At 56.1% G+C, this 18,984-nt stretch overlaps 2 protein-coding genes across 2 annotated transcripts in view; both read left to right on the top strand.

The window, feature by feature from the left end:
- ODF3L2 (outer dense fiber of sperm tails 3 like 2) overlaps positions 1–4,626 on the top strand; it is a 5,578-nt gene extending 952 nt beyond the window's left edge. The window contains exons 2-4 of the mRNA XM_032394547.1: positions 341–448; positions 2,270–2,383; positions 4,142–4,626. Of these exons, the coding sequence (XP_032250438.1) occupies positions 341–448; positions 2,270–2,383; positions 4,142–4,626 (707 nt within the window). The remainder of the gene's footprint in view (positions 1–340; positions 449–2,269; positions 2,384–4,141) is intronic.
- A 2,652-nt stretch (positions 4,627–7,278) lies between these two features.
- The window catches only part of SHC2 (SHC adaptor protein 2), a 34,144-nt gene continuing 22,438 nt past the window's right edge, over positions 7,279–18,984 (top strand). The window contains exon 1 of the mRNA XM_032394620.1: positions 7,279–7,771. Within this exon, the coding sequence (XP_032250511.1) occupies positions 7,307–7,771 (465 nt within the window). The 5' untranslated portion in view covers positions 7,279–7,306. The remainder of the gene's footprint in view (positions 7,772–18,984) is intronic.

Below are 18,984 nucleotides of genomic sequence, written 5' to 3'. Positions count from 1 at the left end.
GGCCTCGGTTTCCCCACCCGTGACAACGCATCTCTGTGTCTGGGCCTTGGTTTCCCCACCATGACAACGCATCTCTGTGTCTGGGCCTCGGTTGTCCCAATGTGCCCTAAAGCAGGAGGAGACTGCTGGCCCTGTGGCCCCTCCTACCTTTGACTCAGGTTTGACTCACAATGCCCCTCACTCACTTTCCCCCTGTGGGGGGGTGGGCAGCTCCCACCCCCACTCCTGCCATGGAGGGTGGCAGGCAGCCCAGGTCGGGGCTCAGGGGCTGGGCCCTGGGTTCCCGCCCCTGTGTCAGCGTCTGGAGCCGCAGGCTGTGACCTGAGGGCTTCGGTCGCAGGCTCAGGGCCAGGCTTGTACGTCCTGCCGTCCACCGTGGGCTACATCAACCACGACTGCACCAGGGCGGTCAGTCCAGCCTACTCCCTCTTCTGGAGACCCCGCCCCAGTAAGATCGGTAAGATTGGGTGCCGGTGGGGGCTGGACGGGTGGGGGAGGGGCCCTCTGAGCCTCCCGTCTCCCCTAGGTCCCCGAGGCCCCGTCCCCCGCTTGCGGAGTGACCCTGGGGAAGCGCTATGTCCTCTGTGTCCTTGGATAAGAAGGGAAGGTAGAATGCAGCGTGCTGCCGAGCCCTGAGCCTGTCTCCTGGGCCTCGCGGCTTCCTTGCTGCCTGACTTTGGACAGGCTGCTCAGCGGCTCTGTGTCCCAGTGTCCTCCCCCACGAACAGTGACAGTGTGCCCCTTACAGAGCTGTCCTCACATGAAACCAACAGGTGCCTGCAGACGTCCGTGAGCCAGGATCAGTGCCTGGTGCCTAGACAGCGCAGTGGAAATGGGCTTCACGGGGGTCCTAGCCTCAGTATCTCCGTCAGCAGGACGGGGCTCCTCACAGACAGCTGTGGAGAGGGCAGGGTGGTGCGGACAGCCCGTGGGCGGCGGGGCTGGCCCGGTCAGTGGGGTCCTTGCTTCCGCATCGCCCACCTTGCCCCTGGCCAGAAGAGCTGCATCAGGATGTGTGCGAGGGTCAGCACCGTCAGTGCCGCTAATGTGGGTGGCCGTGGCCCCAGCTCACTGCTCATTCCTGTTAGTGGAATCGCTGCCACGTTCTAGCAACACTCTGCCCTTCACATGAATGCCCACAGACTCCATCACCCCATTTTCTAGAGCTGAGGTCCCGGAGCGCCCTGGTTGGGGAGAGTCCCGCACGAGGACTTTGATTCACAGGGATGAAGGTTTGGGGTGGGGGTGGCTGACGGACGTGTGGGGCAGCAGCTTCTTCTCAGCCTTTAGAATCAGCAAAAATCCCAACCCAACCTGAAACAAAACTCCAGAAGCTCCAAGGAAGGGTTAAGAACTTCACCTCTGGCCCAGAGCGGCCTGGGTTCCCCAGGGACATCCTGGGACAGAGGGACAGACAGGCCGGGGAGTCAGGGGTGGATGGGGGGCCAGGGTAGACTTTGCTGGTTCCCCAGGGAAGACTTCTTGGAGGGGGAGGCATGTGGTCTGGGCTTTGCAGGATGAGGGGTTCAGTAGAGCCCCCAGGAGAAAGGGACTCGGTAGGGCTGGCAGCAGACGCATGGGCCTGGAGCTGGGACGTGCTTGTGCGCCAGCTCGCATGTTGTGCCACCCGGTGAATCCATGAGCTGGCGTGTCGTGCCACCCGGTGAATCCGTGCCAGCTCGCGTGTCGTGCTGCCCGGTGAGTCCGTGCCAGCTCGTGTGTTGTGCCGCCCGGTGAATTTGTGTCGCAGCCATGACACGCAGAGGCATGAGCATTTATGGCTCACCAGTGGCGATGACATCAGTCCCAGCGACTGGTCCCAGCAGTGAGGTGCCCCGCACTGGGCCGCCCTCCACGGACCCTCCCGCCATTCCATCTCATCCCGCCACTGAGGAGACCGAGGCAGAGACGCAGCTCACGGGGAGCCATGCTGAGACCCACGCAGTCCCACCCAGGGACAAGCCCAAGCATGCAAAGAGCCCCTCCTCAGGGTCTAGTCTTGCTGTACGTGCAATTCCAACCAACCCACCAGCTGCTTCCCTGGTCTGAGGGCTGGGACAGCTGTGATCACAAGGACACAGAAATGCTCATCAGGACAAAGTTAAGGCAGAGACCCAGGCCCCTAGGTCAGAGCAACCCTGCCTCAGTGGTCCAAGGTGGGGCTGGGGGCTGTCTGGAGGGTGGGAGTGCCTTGGGGTGGACCAGGGGCACTGAGCGGGGTCGAGGGGGCATCGGAGGTGCCCTTAGGACTCTGGGCTCCTCCCCCCAGCATCTCCACAGGACACCATCCCCGGGCCTGTCTACTTCCTGGACCCAAAAGTCACCCGGTTTGGCCGAAGCTGCACCCCTGCCTACTCCATGCAGGGCCGGGGCAAGTCTCGGGGTGAGTATCTGACCAGTGCTGCTCCACAAGGACCCTGCCTTTTCAGAGTCCTCTCCTTCCCCTCCCTTCACCCAGTTCCTGGAACTTCAGTGTCTTTGGATGACAAAATCAAGGGGCTCTGAGGAGGGGCTGGGGGCCCTGAGAGAACCTGAATGCGTGAAGTGGGCCAGGGTGACAGTGACACTGAGCACATGTGGTGCTGTGAGGGCAGCTGGGGCTCATCTTTGGCATGGGGGGGACAAAGGGCATGGTAGGGACTGTGGAGCATAGAGCAATCCCCTTCACGGGCTCCAATCAACTCACTTCCACCTGACATACCTGATTAAATGACCTGATTCCAGTCTCCCATCCACCCACCCTTTCATCTTTTGACCTATCACCCATTTGCTCATCCACTCACTGATCCTTCAGTTCATCCATCCATCCATTCACCCACCTATCTATTCAACCTACCCAACCATCCACTTGTTCAATCATCCAATCCATCTATTGATCCACTGATTCATCCATCAACCTATTTATCAATCCATCTATCCCTCCATCCACCCTCCATGTATATTATCCATCCATCCATCCATCCATCCACAATCCATCAACCCATTTATCCAGCTTCCCAATCATCTACCCATCCACCCACCCATCCATCCTTCCTTTCATCCATCCATCCATCCATCCATCCACCTACCCAATCATCCATCCTTCCATATCCATCCATCCATCCATCCACCCAATCACCCATCCATCCATCTATCCATTCTTCCATGATCCATCCATTCATCCTTCCATGATCCATCCATCCACCCAATCATCCATCCTTCCATCCATCCCTCCATCATACGTCCATCCATCCATCCTTCTATGATCCTTCCATCCTTCCATCCCTCCCTCCCTCCATCCTTCCTTCCATGACCCATCCATTCATCCTTCCATGATCCATCCATCCACCCACGCAATCATCCATCCATCCATCCACAGTTCAGCTATTGATCCAACTATCTACATATCCATGGATCCATTCATCTACTTATTCACTCCTTACCCAACCACTCACCACCCATCCTTCTACTCATTCATTCAAACATGTATTAAGCTGAGGAGATGAAGTAGATTTGACATACCCATGCTTTTTGTAAGACCCCAGTCTGGTGGTAGAGTTAGGTCCAGGTGGAGACCATCCCACCTCACTGTGCTCATGTCTGGAGGGGAAGACCCAAGCCTGGGGGAGGTCCTTGGAAGGGCTGCGAGGGCTCTGCCTAGGAGGAGGGGGTGGGAAAGGCAGCAGGAAGGAGGGGCCTTTGGGGCTATCTGGAAGGAAGAGAAGCAGCTCCTGGGAGGTGGGAATGGGAAAATGGAAGGTATGCCTGGCAGAAGGTTGAGTGTGGGCAAAGGCCCGGAGGCTTAAAAGAGGACGGGGCAGGGGGGTACCTGGGTGGCTCAGTCGGTTAAGCATCTGACACTTGATTTTGGCTCAGGTCATGATCTCAGGGTCCTGAGATCGAGCCCTACGTTGGGCTCACACACTGGGCGTGGAGCCTGCTTAAGGTTCTCTCTCTCTCTCTCCCTCTGCCCCCCTCTCTCTAAAACCACAAAGAGAGAGGGAACAGACTACTCTACAGGGAGGTCTGGGAAGCAGGAGAGATACCTCAGGGCTGCTCGAGAAGTGCTGTGAGTTCCAGGAAGCATAGGGGCAATGGGCAGCCATGCAAGGTCTTTGAGCAGGTGAGGACTCCTGCCAACCCTCCTGTCTCATTCTTACAGGTCTGGAGGTGACACCAGGCCCTGGGGCCTACAGCCCAGAGAAGGTAGCCCCTGTGCGTCACCGGACGCCTCCGGCTTTCACTCTGGGATCCCGCCTGCGACCACAGCTCCAGGACACCTCAGCCCCTGCCCCTAACACCTATACCCTGCCCTCCCTCTGGGGCTCCCAGATATTCACTAAGCCCAGCAGCCCCAGCTACACAGTAGCAGGCCGCACACCCCCCGCTCGCCCCCCTCAGGACCCTGCTGAGATACCAGGTCCTGGCCAGTATGATAGCCCAGACCCCAACACCTACCGTCAGCGCCGGCCCGCCTTCACCATGCTGGGCCGGCCCCGTGCCACACGCCCCCCGGAGGAGACTCCTGGGCCTGGTGCCCACAGACCTGAGCAGGTCACCATGACCACAGCCAGGGCCCCAGCGTTCACCATGGGCATCCGCCACTCCAAAAGGGCTACCACCATGGGTGTGGACACCACACCCTGACACCTTTGGGGTCAGGACTCCCAGCTGCCCCTGGACCGAGCCTCAGTTTACCTCTGTGGTCACATGGGGTGTGGGCAGGCCCCTCCTGAGCCTGGCTTTGGCTGGTGGGGCGCTTGGAGAAGTGGGGGGCAGGTGCCTCTTTCCTCCTTTTTTCTGAACTCTGAGGTCCTTCTAGGCCACTTGCTTCTTTTGGTCCCTGGAGGCTGTGACCCTGCAGCCCTGTGCAGGGTGAGCTTCCGTCCAGTGCCCCAGTTTCTTCCTTCTGGTCACACCAGGCCAAGTCAGGCCAGGCAGAGAAAGGGAGAGCCCCAGCCCTCCCCAGCGGCTGGCTGGGGATGAGCTTCCTGTGTCCTAGAACTCGGTGTCCACCCTGCTAGGGCCTGCATCCCCAACACAGCTTGGGTTTCTGCTAAACTTGGGCTCTTCCCTGCTTCTCAAGGAAGCACAGCTGCCTGCGCTGGTCCCAGCCCCAAATCAGGCTGATACTCCTCCCTCTAGGGGCCTGCCAATAAATCTCTCTGTGGTACAAGAGCTGTCAGCATCACACATGTGAGTGCATTTAACCCGCTGTCCACATCAAAGGAAGGAGACTTAAATGCTGCTCTTAAGATCCAGCCCCCCAATTCTGCAGCCCCCGGGGGACTGGATGGGACCAGAGGAGGGATCCAGGGCTGGGTAAGAGCCAGGGCTTTGAATGGGGGAAGCCAGGTAAGCTTCTTGGAAGAGGGGACATTGAAACTGGGTTTTGAAGGATGTATAGGAGTTTAATGTATTCTAATTTCCATCATCAGTAGGTGCCTACCATGTTTCAGATATTGATAAAGATCATTTAAGCGTCACAGCAACTCAGGAGGCAGTCAGTGTTTACTGAGAGAAAATGGGGCTTTGGAGAGATTGGACCCTTGCCTGAGGGCACACGCTGAGCCCTTGTGTCTCTCTGATGCCAGGATTTGAATCTTGGCCATTGGGCTCTGTTCCTGCCATGCTTCCCTAGGGACAGGAAGGAAACACATGGATGGTGTCATGTGACTGAACCTCCTGTGTGATAAGCCCAGGTCTTATAAACCCCTGACCCAGAAAGACCCTAACCCAGGAGCTTGGGAGGGACAGACTGCCACCATGAGGAGATGGCCCAGGGGTGGCACCTCAGGCATGACCCAGAGGGGTCCTGAGATGCATGACCCTTACTCTGTCCCTTTTCCCCAGCCTGGAAATGCCAAACTTGAACATGCACCCCTTTACCCATGTAGGTGGATACACACCAGAACTCCTACACATACATGCACACCCACCCCTCAGGAGAACCCAGATGCCCCCCTCACATGCATACACATGTTCAAATCTACACACAGTAGACAAACAGGCCAACTCTCATACGGTCCACATGTATGTAGAGACACACAACACACACAAACCCAGATGGAGGCTCCAGACCCCGACAACGCCCCCCCCCCCCAGCAGACCCCAAGGACTTGAGCGCTGTATACCCTCTCATCCCGACCCTGCAGATGCACCCAGAGCAGTCCCAGCGTGACACACGCAGGCTTGGGGCAGCATCACCGACCTCCGCCTCACCCCAACGCCGGCCAATCCGCCGCGAGTCCCTCCCCCGCTTCGCCTCCTCCTCCACAGGCTTCGCGGGCCACCGCCAGGCTGTGATTTCATTTCTCTGATTTATCGATCCCGCTCCAGGCAGCCTCACCCCTCCTTCCCCACCTGCCCGCGCGCCCCGGCCCCCTCCCTTTGTTTCCCGGCAGTCAGCCCCACCCCAGGCGGGGGAGGGGAAGGAGGCTCTGTCGAGACTGAGGCCAGGAGGCTGGGTCCTGCGATGACCGGGGCCTCTCGACCCCCGGTGCAGAAGGAAGCCTTTGAGGTCTGGGTGGGGGACAAAGAGGCTGGAGACGGAGGGGCAGGCCGGCCTGAGAGGCCGAGGCCCAAGAGTTCAGTTGGGTTGATGCCAGACAGAGCTCCCCAGAAATGGAGGAGGAGCCCGTGACCCCCCAGCTCATGCCCCTGGCTTACAGCCTGGAAAACTGAAGCCCAGGGAAGAGCAGCAGAAGGGGGACTGGGCTTCGCTCCTCCCTCCCAGACCCAGACAGCCCAACCCACACTCCTGGGCCCGAGTCTCCGCTGCGTGCCCCTCTCTGGGTCTCAGTTTCCTCATTAGGAAACCGAGCAGGGCATAATTTTCAAGTACCTTTCAGCTGGAACAGTGGGAAGGGAGGGGCCTGACCTTAGGGTTTGGGGCTCTCTCCTTCCCTGACCGCGTCCCCACCCCTTTCCAGGCGTCAGTTTTCCCATCAGTCAAAAACGGGAGAAGGCAGGTGATTTCTATCTCTCCCACCTCTGTCCTTCTAGGAATTTGGGCAACGGGTGGGGGGCGAAGCTGGGGTCGCTGTCCGGGTCTTGGATTGGAAACATTGCTCCCTCCCTGGCTGCTGGATCCGAGGCAGCCTCCATGCCTTCAGCGGGCCTCAATTTCCCCAGCCTCCCTGCAGGCGCCGGGACGCCCAGGGCCCGGGTCCCAGGGGCGCAGCCCCCCGCGGCTGCGCGCTGGGCCGGGCGGATGACATCACCGGGCCGGGGGGCGGGGAGGGAGCGGGAGGGAGCGGGACGGAGGGGAGGGCCTCCTCCGCGCCAGGCGCAGCGCCCGGTCGGGCTCGGTCGGGCGACCGCGGCCATGACGCAGGGTCCGGGCGGGCGCACGCCCCCCGCACCCCCTGCGCCCCCGGAGCCCGAGGCGCCCACCACCTTCTGCGCGCTGCTGCCGCGCATGCCGCAGTGGAAGTTCGCCGCCCCTGTGGGCTTCCTGGGCCGGGGCCCGGCGGCACCGCGCACGACCGGGGGCGCGGGGGCCGCCGACTCCCAGCCCGAGCCGGTCGGCCCGGCTGGCGTCCCAGCGCTGGCGGCGGCGGTCCTGGGCGCCTGCGAGCCGCGCTGCGCCGCGCCTTGCCCGCTGCCCGCGCTCAGCCGCTGCCGGGCTGCCGGGGCCCGGGGATCGCGCGGCGCGCGGGGGGTGGCCGGGCCCCCGGACGCCGCCGCCGACGAGTGGATCCGCAAAGGCAGCTTCATCCACAAGCCGGCGCACGGCTGGTTACACCCAGACGCCAGGGTCCTGGGGCCCGGGGTCTCCTACATCGTGCGGGTGAGTGCGCCGGCCGGGATCCCTGGGATTACATCTTCCCCGGACTCCTAGGTTGGGGCTCCCCTTCCCCCTTCTCTTCGACCCTGAGAGCCAGGTCTCTCTTCTCTATCCTTACTCCTCTCCCCACCACCCTGGACCCCCATCTCCAGCCTGCGCGGCGCTGGCCGCCCCCAATGGGGCGGTGCTGGGGTCAGGGTTCCCACGGCGTCACGTGGGGAGGGGCGGGGAGAGGGCGGCAGGTGGGTGGAGAACACGCATGCGCAGGTGAAACATTCTCCCGCTCCATTGGTATTGCTAGAGGAGTCGGTGGGGGGAGGACTTCGGTGGGCGCATCCTATCCCCCAGACCACCATTAAAAAGCGTCTTCGCTGACCGCCGGGTCGGAACCTGCAGATGCCTTGGCCAAGGTGGGGGGCGCGGGGAGGGGGTATCTGGAAAGGGGCCGCGCCCAGCCGGACTGCAGGATTCGATGGGAGACTGTGGGACTCGGGATGGGGTGTAAAGCGAGGGACCTTCTTTTATCCTGGTGCTTTATTGTGAACCTTTCAAACAGACGGAAGAGTCGGACGAATAGAGCACCTGTGTATCTCTACCTACGACTGTAAACATTTTACCTTCTCTACGCAAATGTCTACCCCTGTGTGTGCTTTTCGGCGAACCAGTAGAGTAAGCTCCCCCTGATGACACTGACTGTTAAGTGCTTCCGCACGGTCTCCCAAGAAAGCGGTCATCTTACCCACAGCTCATTGTCCCGTCTGAGAAATCACCAGAGATTCCAAAATGTCATCGAACATCGGGCAGGATTCACACCCCCTCGATTGGCTTTTTGGGACCAGGACCCTGGAAGTTAATGCGTTTCCATTTGGTTCTGTCTGTTCCCTTTACAACTGTCCCCAACACTTCCTGTCCCGTCTCTCCCAGGGCTGAGTTGAGTAGTGTCCCCTGCTGAATTCATGTCCATGGGCACCTGCAAATGCAGGCTTCTTTAGAAATAGGGTCTTTGTAGACATAATCAAGTTAAAATGAGGTCATCCTGGAGTAGGCTGGTGTCGTCGTCAGAAGAGGGAAATGACACAGACACACAGGGAGAAGCCACGTGAGGAGAGAGGCAGAGGTTGCTGCTTACCACCCCCAGGAGCTGGAGGAGGCTGGGAGGACCATCCCCTGGGGCCTCCAGAGGGTACGTGGTCCTGCCTACACCCTGATTTCTGACTTCTGGGTCTCCAGAGCTGGGAGAGCATACCTTCCATGGTTGTAAGCTGCCCGGCTTGTGGTACTTTGTTATGGCAACCCCAGGAAAGTACTGCGTCCCTGGTAGTGTCGCCATTTTGAGTGTCCCAGACCCTCCCTCCTCCATGCATGGTTCAGGTCTGAGCATCGTATCACGGGGGAGCCTAGGAGATGCGTAGAGCCTCAGGCCTAACCGTGGACTTGCCAGGGCCATGGACTGCCCCACATCCGGGATCTGTCCCTTTTCTTGTGGCATCTTTTAACTTGGTCCCTTGCCCTTTCTTTTCCTGAATCCTGGCAACGGGTCTACAGGCCTGACTGGGTTCAGGACTGGCTTTGTAGCAGGGCTGTTTCCTGGATGGTGCTGTGGACTTCAAGCACGGGGAAGCCGAGTCTGCCCCTTGGCTGTGGGTATGGGGGGTTTAGAATGTTCAGAATTCAGATGCTTGCATTGCGGGGTGCAGGCTGTTGGGTTATTCCCATGATCATGACTTTTTTGTCAACGCAGCAAATATCAAATGCATGCCCGTCCTGCCAGGCGCTGACGACCTGGTGGGAAATAAGGAAGATCTGGTCCCTGCTTTTACCGGGCTTAGATTCTAGAGGGAGACACTGACAGTAAATACAGAAGAGAACAAATAAATGGCCGATCTTGGCAGGTGCTAAATTAAAATGCAGAAATTTAAATAAAGTGATGCCAGAGTAAGCGACTGGGTGGTTACTTCAGCAGGGGTAGTAGGGGAAGGCATCTCTCAGGAGATGACATTTAGACTGAGACCTGAAACCATGAGGCCTCAGACACGAAACAACTAGGGAAGAGAGTTCCAGGCAGGGGCACGGCAAGTGCAAAGGCCCAGTGGCAGGGAATGAGCTTGGCATGTTTGGGTAACAGCAGGGGACCCATGTGTCTGGAGCTTATGGAGAGAAGGAGAGGAATAAGAGATTTGTGGGCAAGTTTGCGTGTAGGTGGTTTTAAGCAGGGATCAAAGGGTGGAGTTTGAAGTTTCGAAAGGGTCTTTCTGGTAGCTCTGTGGAAATGGGGTGGGGGTGGGGGCCAGAAGGGCCGCAGAGGGACCCAGGAGGGGGCAAGGAGAGATGACCTGGACCAGGGCAACATGGGGGTGGAGAGAAGCAGGGACACTTCTGTGGAGACGGAGCCCACAGGTGTCTCTGATAGATGAAGGGCCCTGACCTGGGCCCCATGGGGTCTGAAACAGTCTCAGTCCTCTGCTTTGTTTGCCTGGAAGCCTCACAAAACCCTAGAATGATCCCTGTTTGAGATGAGAAGGCGGAGCCCTGGAGGACAGAGACGGGAACGTGGCGTCTGAGTTCTAGGCGCACAGTTGAGTGCTGTGCGTGGATCGGTGTGCATTATCCTCACAACCCTGAGGTTGCCCACCCATTTTACAGATGAGATGTCTCCGGCTGCATCACCCTAAACCGCACTCAGAGCATTGAGGTACAGGATGTCCATTTTCTCACGTGAGAAGAGACCCCGGGCGGCAGCTCTGTGGCTGTTTAACTCAGCAGCTCGGTGACCTCATCATGGATCCAGGCTCTGTTCATCTGTGTTGGGGTGAATAACATCCCCCCAAATTCACGTCCACCTGGAACCTTAGAACGTGATCTTGTTTGGAAACAAGGTCTTTGCAGATATAATTAAGAAGAGGTCATGCTTGGGGTGCCTGGGTGGCTCAGTCGTTAAGCTTCTGCCTTCGGCTCAGGTCATGATCCCAGGGTCCTGGGATCGAGCCCCACATCGGGCTCCCTGCTCCGTGGGAAGCCTGCTTCTCCCTCTACCAGTCCCTCTGCTTGTGTTCCCTCTCTCACTATGTCTCTCTCTGTCAATTAAATAAATAAAATCTTTAAAAAAAAAAAAAAAAGAAGAGGTCATGCTGGAGTAGGGTGGGCCCTGAATCTAACGTGTCCTTGTAAGTCGTGTGAGGACACCTGGAGAAGGGGGCCATGTGAAGGGGGGGCGGAGAACAGAGTGACCTGGCTGCCCGTACAGGGACACCAAGGACCGCCAGGCTCTGAAGGAGGCAGGAAGGACCCTCCTTGGGGTGTCCAGCCCTGAACACCTAGATCTCAGGCTTCCAGTCTCCAGACTGTGAGAGAATATGCTTCTGTTGTTCCACGCTGCCCCATCTGTGGGGTGACAGCCGCCCCAGGAGACGAGTACGCCACCCTTGACATTGACTTCCCTCTCAGACCAGGTCCTCTCCTGGCTGTCCCATCATCCTACAGAAAAGAGCCTTCTTCCCGTGGGGTCCTTTCATGAGTAAGGGAGCCTTTCCCAGAAGTGCCCAGCCAGCTTCCCCTCATGTCTCATTGCCAGACTTGTGTCCGGTGAACTTTGCCTAAACCAGCTGTGTGGTGAACCGCATCATCACTGCCCAAAGACCTTCCTGAGGCGATGGAATGTTGGAGATCTCTGCTGTCCAATGTGGTAGCCCCGCGTGGCCACAGAGCCCTTGAAATGTGGCTAGTGTGACAAACGAACTAAATTTTAATTTTACTTAATTTTAAATTAAATTCAGGTGGTCATACGAGACACGTGCTTGCCCTGTTGGACAGCTCAGCTCTAGTTGTCCCCGATCTTCTGACCTTTCTGAAGGGTGGATGTCTGAGCAAAATTTTGTTGTTAACAAAGTGAACCCGCACTGTGGACAAGCCAGAATTTGCATCAAGCTCTGTGGACCACCAGTCCTGTCTTCCTCTCACTCATACCATTTTGACATATTGGACTTCCCCTTTCACAAAAATTCCACTGATAGGATCTTTCTGCTTTTTAAATTTTTTAAAAAGATTTTATTTATCTATTTGAGAGACAGAGTAAGCGAGAGAGAGAGAGAGCACATGAGCAGGGGCAGAGGTAGAGGAAGAAGCAGGCTCCCCGCTGAGCAGGGAGCCCGATGTGGGGCTCGATCTCCCACCCCTGAGATCATGACGTGAGCCGAAGACAGATGCGTCACTCACGGAACCACCCAGGCGCCCCGAGAGCTTTCTGCTTTTTTGAGGTGCCCTCACTCATGCCCTCTCACAAGCTCTCCATGAACGAAAGTTTTTAAACTGTGTGCCCAGCTCTGCTCATGGTGCAGTGGGGCACAGAAAGACAGTGACCCTGGCCAGGTGGACTGGTTCTGGCTGGGGAGGGAATGGAGCTCAAGCCTGCACACATGTCAGTGAAATGACCAGGACTCTGTGTCACTCAGTTTTTCCTGAAGTGTGGTTTTCATATGCTGGTGATATGCAAGGGAACCATGGGAGGTTAACTGAGTAGAGATGTTTTTACCTGAAATGCAGCTTATTCCTCAAAGCAAGGGGTAGGGTGTCTCCAGGATGACTTAATTCAGTGGCTTGACAACATCCTTAAAGACCTGGGTCTTTCCATCTTTTTGTGCTGCCATCTTTAGCATGCTGGCTTAGCTGCCCTCATGGTCACAAAATGGCAGCCACAGCACTAGGCATCACACATGGATCCAACCATGTACACTGGAAGAAAAAGACCATCCCTTCCTTAGTTCTCTTTGTAAGAGACTGTCCACCATTCCCCCCACCCCACCCTGCCACACCTCATTGGCCCCAAATGGCAAAACCCATTCATAGCAAGGGGGATGGGATTACCAGATTGGCTTAAACCAATGCTGAACAGTGTGTGGTGCCCAGACATCTGGGAACTTGTTATAAATGCCCATTCCTGGGCTCCACCCCAGAGCTGCTGAGTCAGAAACTCGGGGTGGGCCCAGCAATCAACGTTTCCTGGTGATTCCAACATCCGTTAATGTTTGGGAACCACCAGTTTAAGACAACTGCTTGCAGTCCTGTTGGATTAACCGCTACTTATTTATACCCAGTATTTCGCAACCCTCCACCACGAAATGAACTTCAAATGTATATATATGTAACACCTCCCTGCACATTTATTTCCCCTGAGAATCGATGTGATGTAACAAAGCAGCAATAAAAAGGAGAAACACAATGACAACAATGCATAATAACTTAAGATATGTTTCAATATGTAGATGTGTAGACTTCACTCCTGTAGACGCCACAGGGAGGTGGACAGAAGCTTCCCTAGACAGGGCGTAACTCCAGCAACTCAAACACCATTGGATTTGCTGTAGGCAACGTGATATTCTAACCTAGTGCACAACTCCTGGTCATGATTCAATGTGTATTAAGACCGTCCAGAAAAGTTAAACAGAATCCCCATGTGACCCAGTCATCCCACGTCTGGGTGTACACGCCAAAGGAGTAAAAGCAGGGACCCCAACAGGTACCCACAGCCCCGTGCTCACAGCCGCACGAGTCACAGAGGCCAAATAAATGGGGGAAACACCCCAGTGTCCATGCACAGGTGAAGGATGCACCCAGCACGGTCCATCCATGCGCGGGAACACAATCCAGCCTTAGGAAAGAAGGGACCCTGACACCTGCCACGACGTGCAGGACCTCGAGGACACGGGGCTCAGCGAGAGGAGCCAGACCCAGAAGGACACATCCCGCAGGACCCCACTCCCAGGAGGTCCCCAGAGGAGTCCCGTCCACACAGACAGAGAGGAGAGGGTGGGAGCCAGGGCTGGGGCAGGGGGTGGGGAGTCTGTGCTTTGTGGGGACAGAGTCTCCGTGTGGGGAGATGGAACGTTCTGGAGACGGAGGGTGGGGGTGGTCGCAGGATGGTGTGAGTGTGCTTCATGTGATGGTTACGATGGTGACTCTTATGTGTATTCTACCACAGTTAGAAAGTAAACAAACAAAAATTGCCCCACATGCCTCATGTTATGGGTGAAGTGAGTTAGATTGGAGGCATGGTGATCATACAGGGCATACACGAACGCCTGGCAGGATGTTCTGATGTCCTGAGGGACCTAGGACTGTGGTGTGAATGTGAGACTCCCAGTGCGAAGAGCGGGGTGCCCCGTGCACTGGTGATTTTGCAGCTGTCTCTTGGCTGGTGTCCGACGGGTGTTTGCTCACGACTGGGTTCAGGTTGTGCATCCTGGGCAGGAAGCACAGGGCTGTGCTGTGTCTTCCCCATTAAGCAAAGCAAGAGGCGGGGATGGATGCCAGTCCTGATACCGATTCTGGAAACTTGGGTCACCTGGTGTATTGGTAAGAATGGTGTCCCCCCCCGCACTTCATGTCCACTGGGACCTCAGAATGTGACTTTATTTGCAGATATAATCTGGTGATGATGAGGCTGTCCTAGATTATTAGATTAGGATGGACCGAAAATCTTTATTTAGAGAGAGAGAGAGAGAGAGCAGGGGGAGGGGCAGAGGGAGAGGGAGAGAGTCTCCAGCAGCTCCCCGCTGAGCGGGAAGCCAGAAGCAGGACTCCATCTCACGACCCTGAGATCATGACCTGAGCCGAAATCGAGAGTCAGACCGACAGAGCCCCCCAGGCGCCCCAGAGCGTGGGAGTCTAACAGGATGGTGTCCTTCTAAAGAGAGAGAAACGGACACATACGTAGGGAGCAGCCATGTGCCGACAGAGGCAGCGACGAGCGTGTGCCTGCAGGGGCCTGGGGCCATCGCTGCCGGCAGAAGCTGGGGCCTTGCCCTGGAGCCTCCAGCGGGAGTGCCCCCTGCCCACATCTGATTTTGGACCTTTGGTCTCTAGAACCGGGAGACAATAAAGTCCCGTTGTTGTCAGCTGTCCCGGTTGTGCTGCTTTGTTAGAGGGCCCAGGAGACCCACGCGCTGGCTAGGGTGACCTTTGTCTCCTTTATGAGTAGTAAGTTTCTGTGCGGAGGTACTTTTTTTTTTTTAAAGATTTTATTTATTTATTTATTTGAGAGAGAGGATGAGAAGAGAGAGAGAGCACATGAGAGGGGGGAGGGTCAGAGGGAGAAGCAGACCCCCCGCTGAGCAGGGAGCCCGATGCGGGACTCGATCCCGGGACTCCAGGATCATGACCTGAGCTGAAGGCAGTCGCTTAACCAACTGAGCCACCCAGGCGCCCTGTGGGGAGGTACTTTTTAATTTGGGGTCAGACCTTCAGAATTGAGGGATAATGAATGTAAAGCATGTACCGGAGTCTCAAGTTCATGGCAGGACTCGGTTTTGCTCACCAGGAGCGCGGCCACCGCAGACCTAGCCTAGCTGTGCTCCTGCCCTGCCCCAGGCACCTGCAGAGTCCCCCCCCCGCCCCCCGCATCCCCATACTCTGGAACTTCCCTGGGGAGGAGGATTTAGAGGCTGTGCAAACATCCTGGTTGCCTACAAACTTCCACTGGTTTGTCCTAGCAAAAATTGCCTGGACGGACACTTCCCATTATGATCATGGCATGTTCATTCTAGTGCTTGTCAGGAAAACTCTACTAGGCCTCAAACCAGAGGCTGGTGGGAGCAATAGGCAGTTTCCTCCTTTCCTCAAACAAATGGAAAAAAAAATTTAGGATTCAATACCATAAAATTTGCCCATTTAAATTGTACAATTCAGAGGTTTTAGTACATTTACAGAAACCCTCATCCCAGAATGTTCCATCTCCCCAAAAAGAAACCCTGTTCCCATCAGCCATCATACCACCCCCCCAGACCCTCCTTCAGCCCCCAGCCCCCGAGAGCCCCCTTCCCGTCCGTGGATGAGCCTGTGCTGGACGTGTCACCCACATGGACTCACACCCCGTGTGGCCTTCTGTGTCTGGTTCCCTCCCTGAGCATCGTGGGCTCGGGGTCCGTCCCCGGGGCCGTGCGTGTGGGCGCCTCGCTCCTGCTTGTGGCCGAGGGACGCTCCGGTGCGTGGTTGACCCACTCCATGGGTCTGATCATCTATTGATGAAGACTTGAGTCATTTCCTGCCATTTCCTTAAAAAATAAACCCAGTTATGTTTTTTTTCTTTTTAAAGATTTTATTTATTTGACAGAGAGACAGTGAGAGAGGGAACACAAGCAGGGGGAGTGGGAGAGGGAGAAGCAGGCTTCCGGCTGAGCAGGGAGCCCCATGCGGGGCTTGACCCCAGGACCCTGGGATCATGACCTGAGCCGAAGGTAGAGGCTTAACGACTGAGCCACCCAGGCGCCCCAACCCAGTTATGTTTATAAATGGAGTCTACTTAAAATAAAATGTTAAGCAAGTAATAGTCTGGGCCATACACGTAAGGAAGTCGACAGGTGTTGGAGGGTCTCCCCTGCTGGGAGTTTGGAGAGCAGGGTGCTCATCAGATCTCTAGCCTGGCCTGCTGCCGGAGCTCAGCTCTGTCCCTTCACCTCTCTGGGCCTCAGTTTCCCCATGTGTAAATCAGCTCCTTCCCTGTAGCATTCTAGGTTGGGCTCTGGGCTGCCTCTACTTCCACGTGTGAAAAGGGGAAGGTGGGATACAGAGCCATTTGGGGTCTCCTCCTGACCTTCTGTATCAGTGTCCTGGGTGCTGTAACAAATCACTGCACACTGGGCAGCTTAAATCAACGGCGGAGTCTTCTTCCCCTGAGGCTGCGGGTCTGAGAGGCTCCTGCTGAGGCTCCAGGGGAGGATCCTGTCCAGGCTCCCCCAGGTCCTGGAGGTGCCAGGGGGCCCTCGGCTTGCAGATCGGTCACTCTGAGCTCCGCCTGCATCTTACTGGGACACCTGTCTTGGATTTAGGGCCCATCCGTGGGCTCTGGGGGTGAGCAGGTGGACAAACCCTTCAGCGAGGCCAGCATCCAACCCACCACAACTGGTGTCCAGTGGGTTGTGCTTCTCGGGCAGAGGTCATGTTCACTGGCAGACCCAGGGCTGAATCTGACCTCTGAGCTTTTCCCCCTGCTGTCTATTTAAAAGTAAAAATTCAATTTCTGGTCAATGTTTACAAATTAGGAGGTTTCACACAAAAGCCCTGGATTTCTGGTGTCTTTTTAAAAAAAAATCAGGTGTCTGGCAGCACTGGGCCCCTCTGGCTATGGAATATGCAGTGTATGCACCCCCCCCCACCTCTGGTCGTGCACTGGTGGGACTCCAGAGCCTGAGGGTGTGGGTTCAAATCCTGCCTCTGCCACCTACAAGCTCGTAACTTTTATTGAGCCTCCTTGGACCTGCGTTTCCTGAGGGTCACAGTTGTCACTTTGGTGTGGGCACAGAGCATTAAGAGAGGTAATTTGTCCCGCGTGCTTACGTGGTCAGTAGGTACTACTGTCTGTGGGTGCAGGAGCCCACTCTGACCATCTGCTAGCCTCCCCTGCCTGGCCCCATCAGCATCTGAGTTTTCAGTCCCTGTTCCCAGCCCTCCGGGGTGGCCCCATTGCATCCCCTCTTGTGTGAGCCCCCATCTCTCCAGTGCAGTTAAGTCGTGCACCCCACCCTTCATCCAAGCAGGGGCTGGGGACACACTGGAGCAGTTAGAGAGGACTGGACATTAATTGGGGTGAGCCTGGGGGTGGTATGGGAATCAGAACCCCTCACCCTGGGCCTAGAACACCAACACCCACTGCACAGATGCCACACCCAGAGGGATGATACCTGTTGGGCAGCCAGCGTCCCACCAAAGCTGTCCTCTCAGTGAGAAAATCCACTCCTGGGAGCAGGGACCACAGCAAATTCCCTTTGAGGTCCCACATGTCTAACACATGCCTGGCATATAGGCCATGCCCATCCATCTGTCCATCTGTCCATCCATCATCCAGTCGTCCACCCATCCACCATCTGTCCACCCATCCATCCCTCTGTCCATCCATCACCTGTTTATCTGTCCATTCATCATCCATCCATTCATCCACCATTCATCCATCCATCATCCATTTGTCTGCCCATCCATCTATCCGCCCATCCATGGCCCATCCTTCTGTCCATCTGTCATCTCTCTATTCATCCATCATATATCCACCCATCCTTCATCCATCCATCCATCCATCCATCCATCCATCACCCCTCCATCTATCCATCCATCTACCCATCCATCCATCATCTATCTATCCATCCATCTATCCATCCATCATCCATCCGTTACCCATCCATCCAACCATCCATCATCTATCCATCACTCATCCGTCCACCCACCCATCCATCACCCATCCATCCAACCATCCAACCATCCATCTATCCATCCATCATCCATCCAAGAGAAGGTGAGACAGATCTGTTCACTCCCCTACTTAAAAGTCTTCCATGGCTCCCCAGCTTAACCCGGCCCCTCATCACAGCCCTAGGGCACTGCAACCTCCTTGCTTATGTCCTGTCATCTTTCTTTGCTCCTTGATTCTCTGCTCTAGCTACACTGGAGTGAGTCTGTGGCCTCTCCACACTTGCTCTCACTTCTGGGTCTTGTACTTGTCATTCCCTTTGCCTGGGTCTTTGCTTGGCTTGCTCCTACTCTTCATCTGGTCACTATCTCAGTTAGCAGTCACCATGTAACAAATCATCCCACAATCTAGTGCAGGACAACAAACATTTATTATTTCTTGTGGTTCTGTGGGTCAGCTGGGGCTGAATGGTCTCTTCATTCACATGGCGATTGGCCAGTGTCAGCTGGGATGATGGGGATGGGCCACATGTCTGTCCTAATGGAGCAGGCTGGCCTGGCAGGATTGCAGGGACCTGAGACCAGTGCAGGGACAAGCTCCAGGCACAAGTGCCCTTTAAACCTTGACTGTGTCACCTTGGCTGACATCCCATTGGCCCAAACAAAGTCCCGTGGCCAACCCAAGGGCTTGGATGGGGGGAGGAATGACTTGCGGACATGTTTACAGTCTGTCAACAGCATACGGTTTCTCTCCCAGAAGCACCCACTGTAACCTGCTAGAATTATTCATCTATGCTCGTGCAAACACACACACACTGTATTTACATGCATGTGTGCACGTGTGCCTCCTTGACCCCTTGTCCACATGAATGGTGACTCACCAAGACCTCTGTTCTACACATTGTTTTTGCTACTTAATGATAGACCTTGGAGATAATCTCATATAAATACATTAAAAAATTCTTGTCTTTTTTACAAATGCATACTCTTCCATTCCAAGAACCATGATTTGCTTATATTTAGCAAGAAGACAGGGCACCCAGTTA

Source organism: Phoca vitulina, unplaced genomic scaffold, assembly GCF_004348235.1.
Source record: "Phoca vitulina isolate PV1807 unplaced genomic scaffold, GSC_HSeal_1.0 scaffold81, whole genome shotgun sequence".
Classification (NCBI taxonomy): Eukaryota; Metazoa; Chordata; class Mammalia; order Carnivora; family Phocidae; genus Phoca; species Phoca vitulina.
This window is presented reverse-complemented; position numbering and strand designations above follow the sequence as displayed.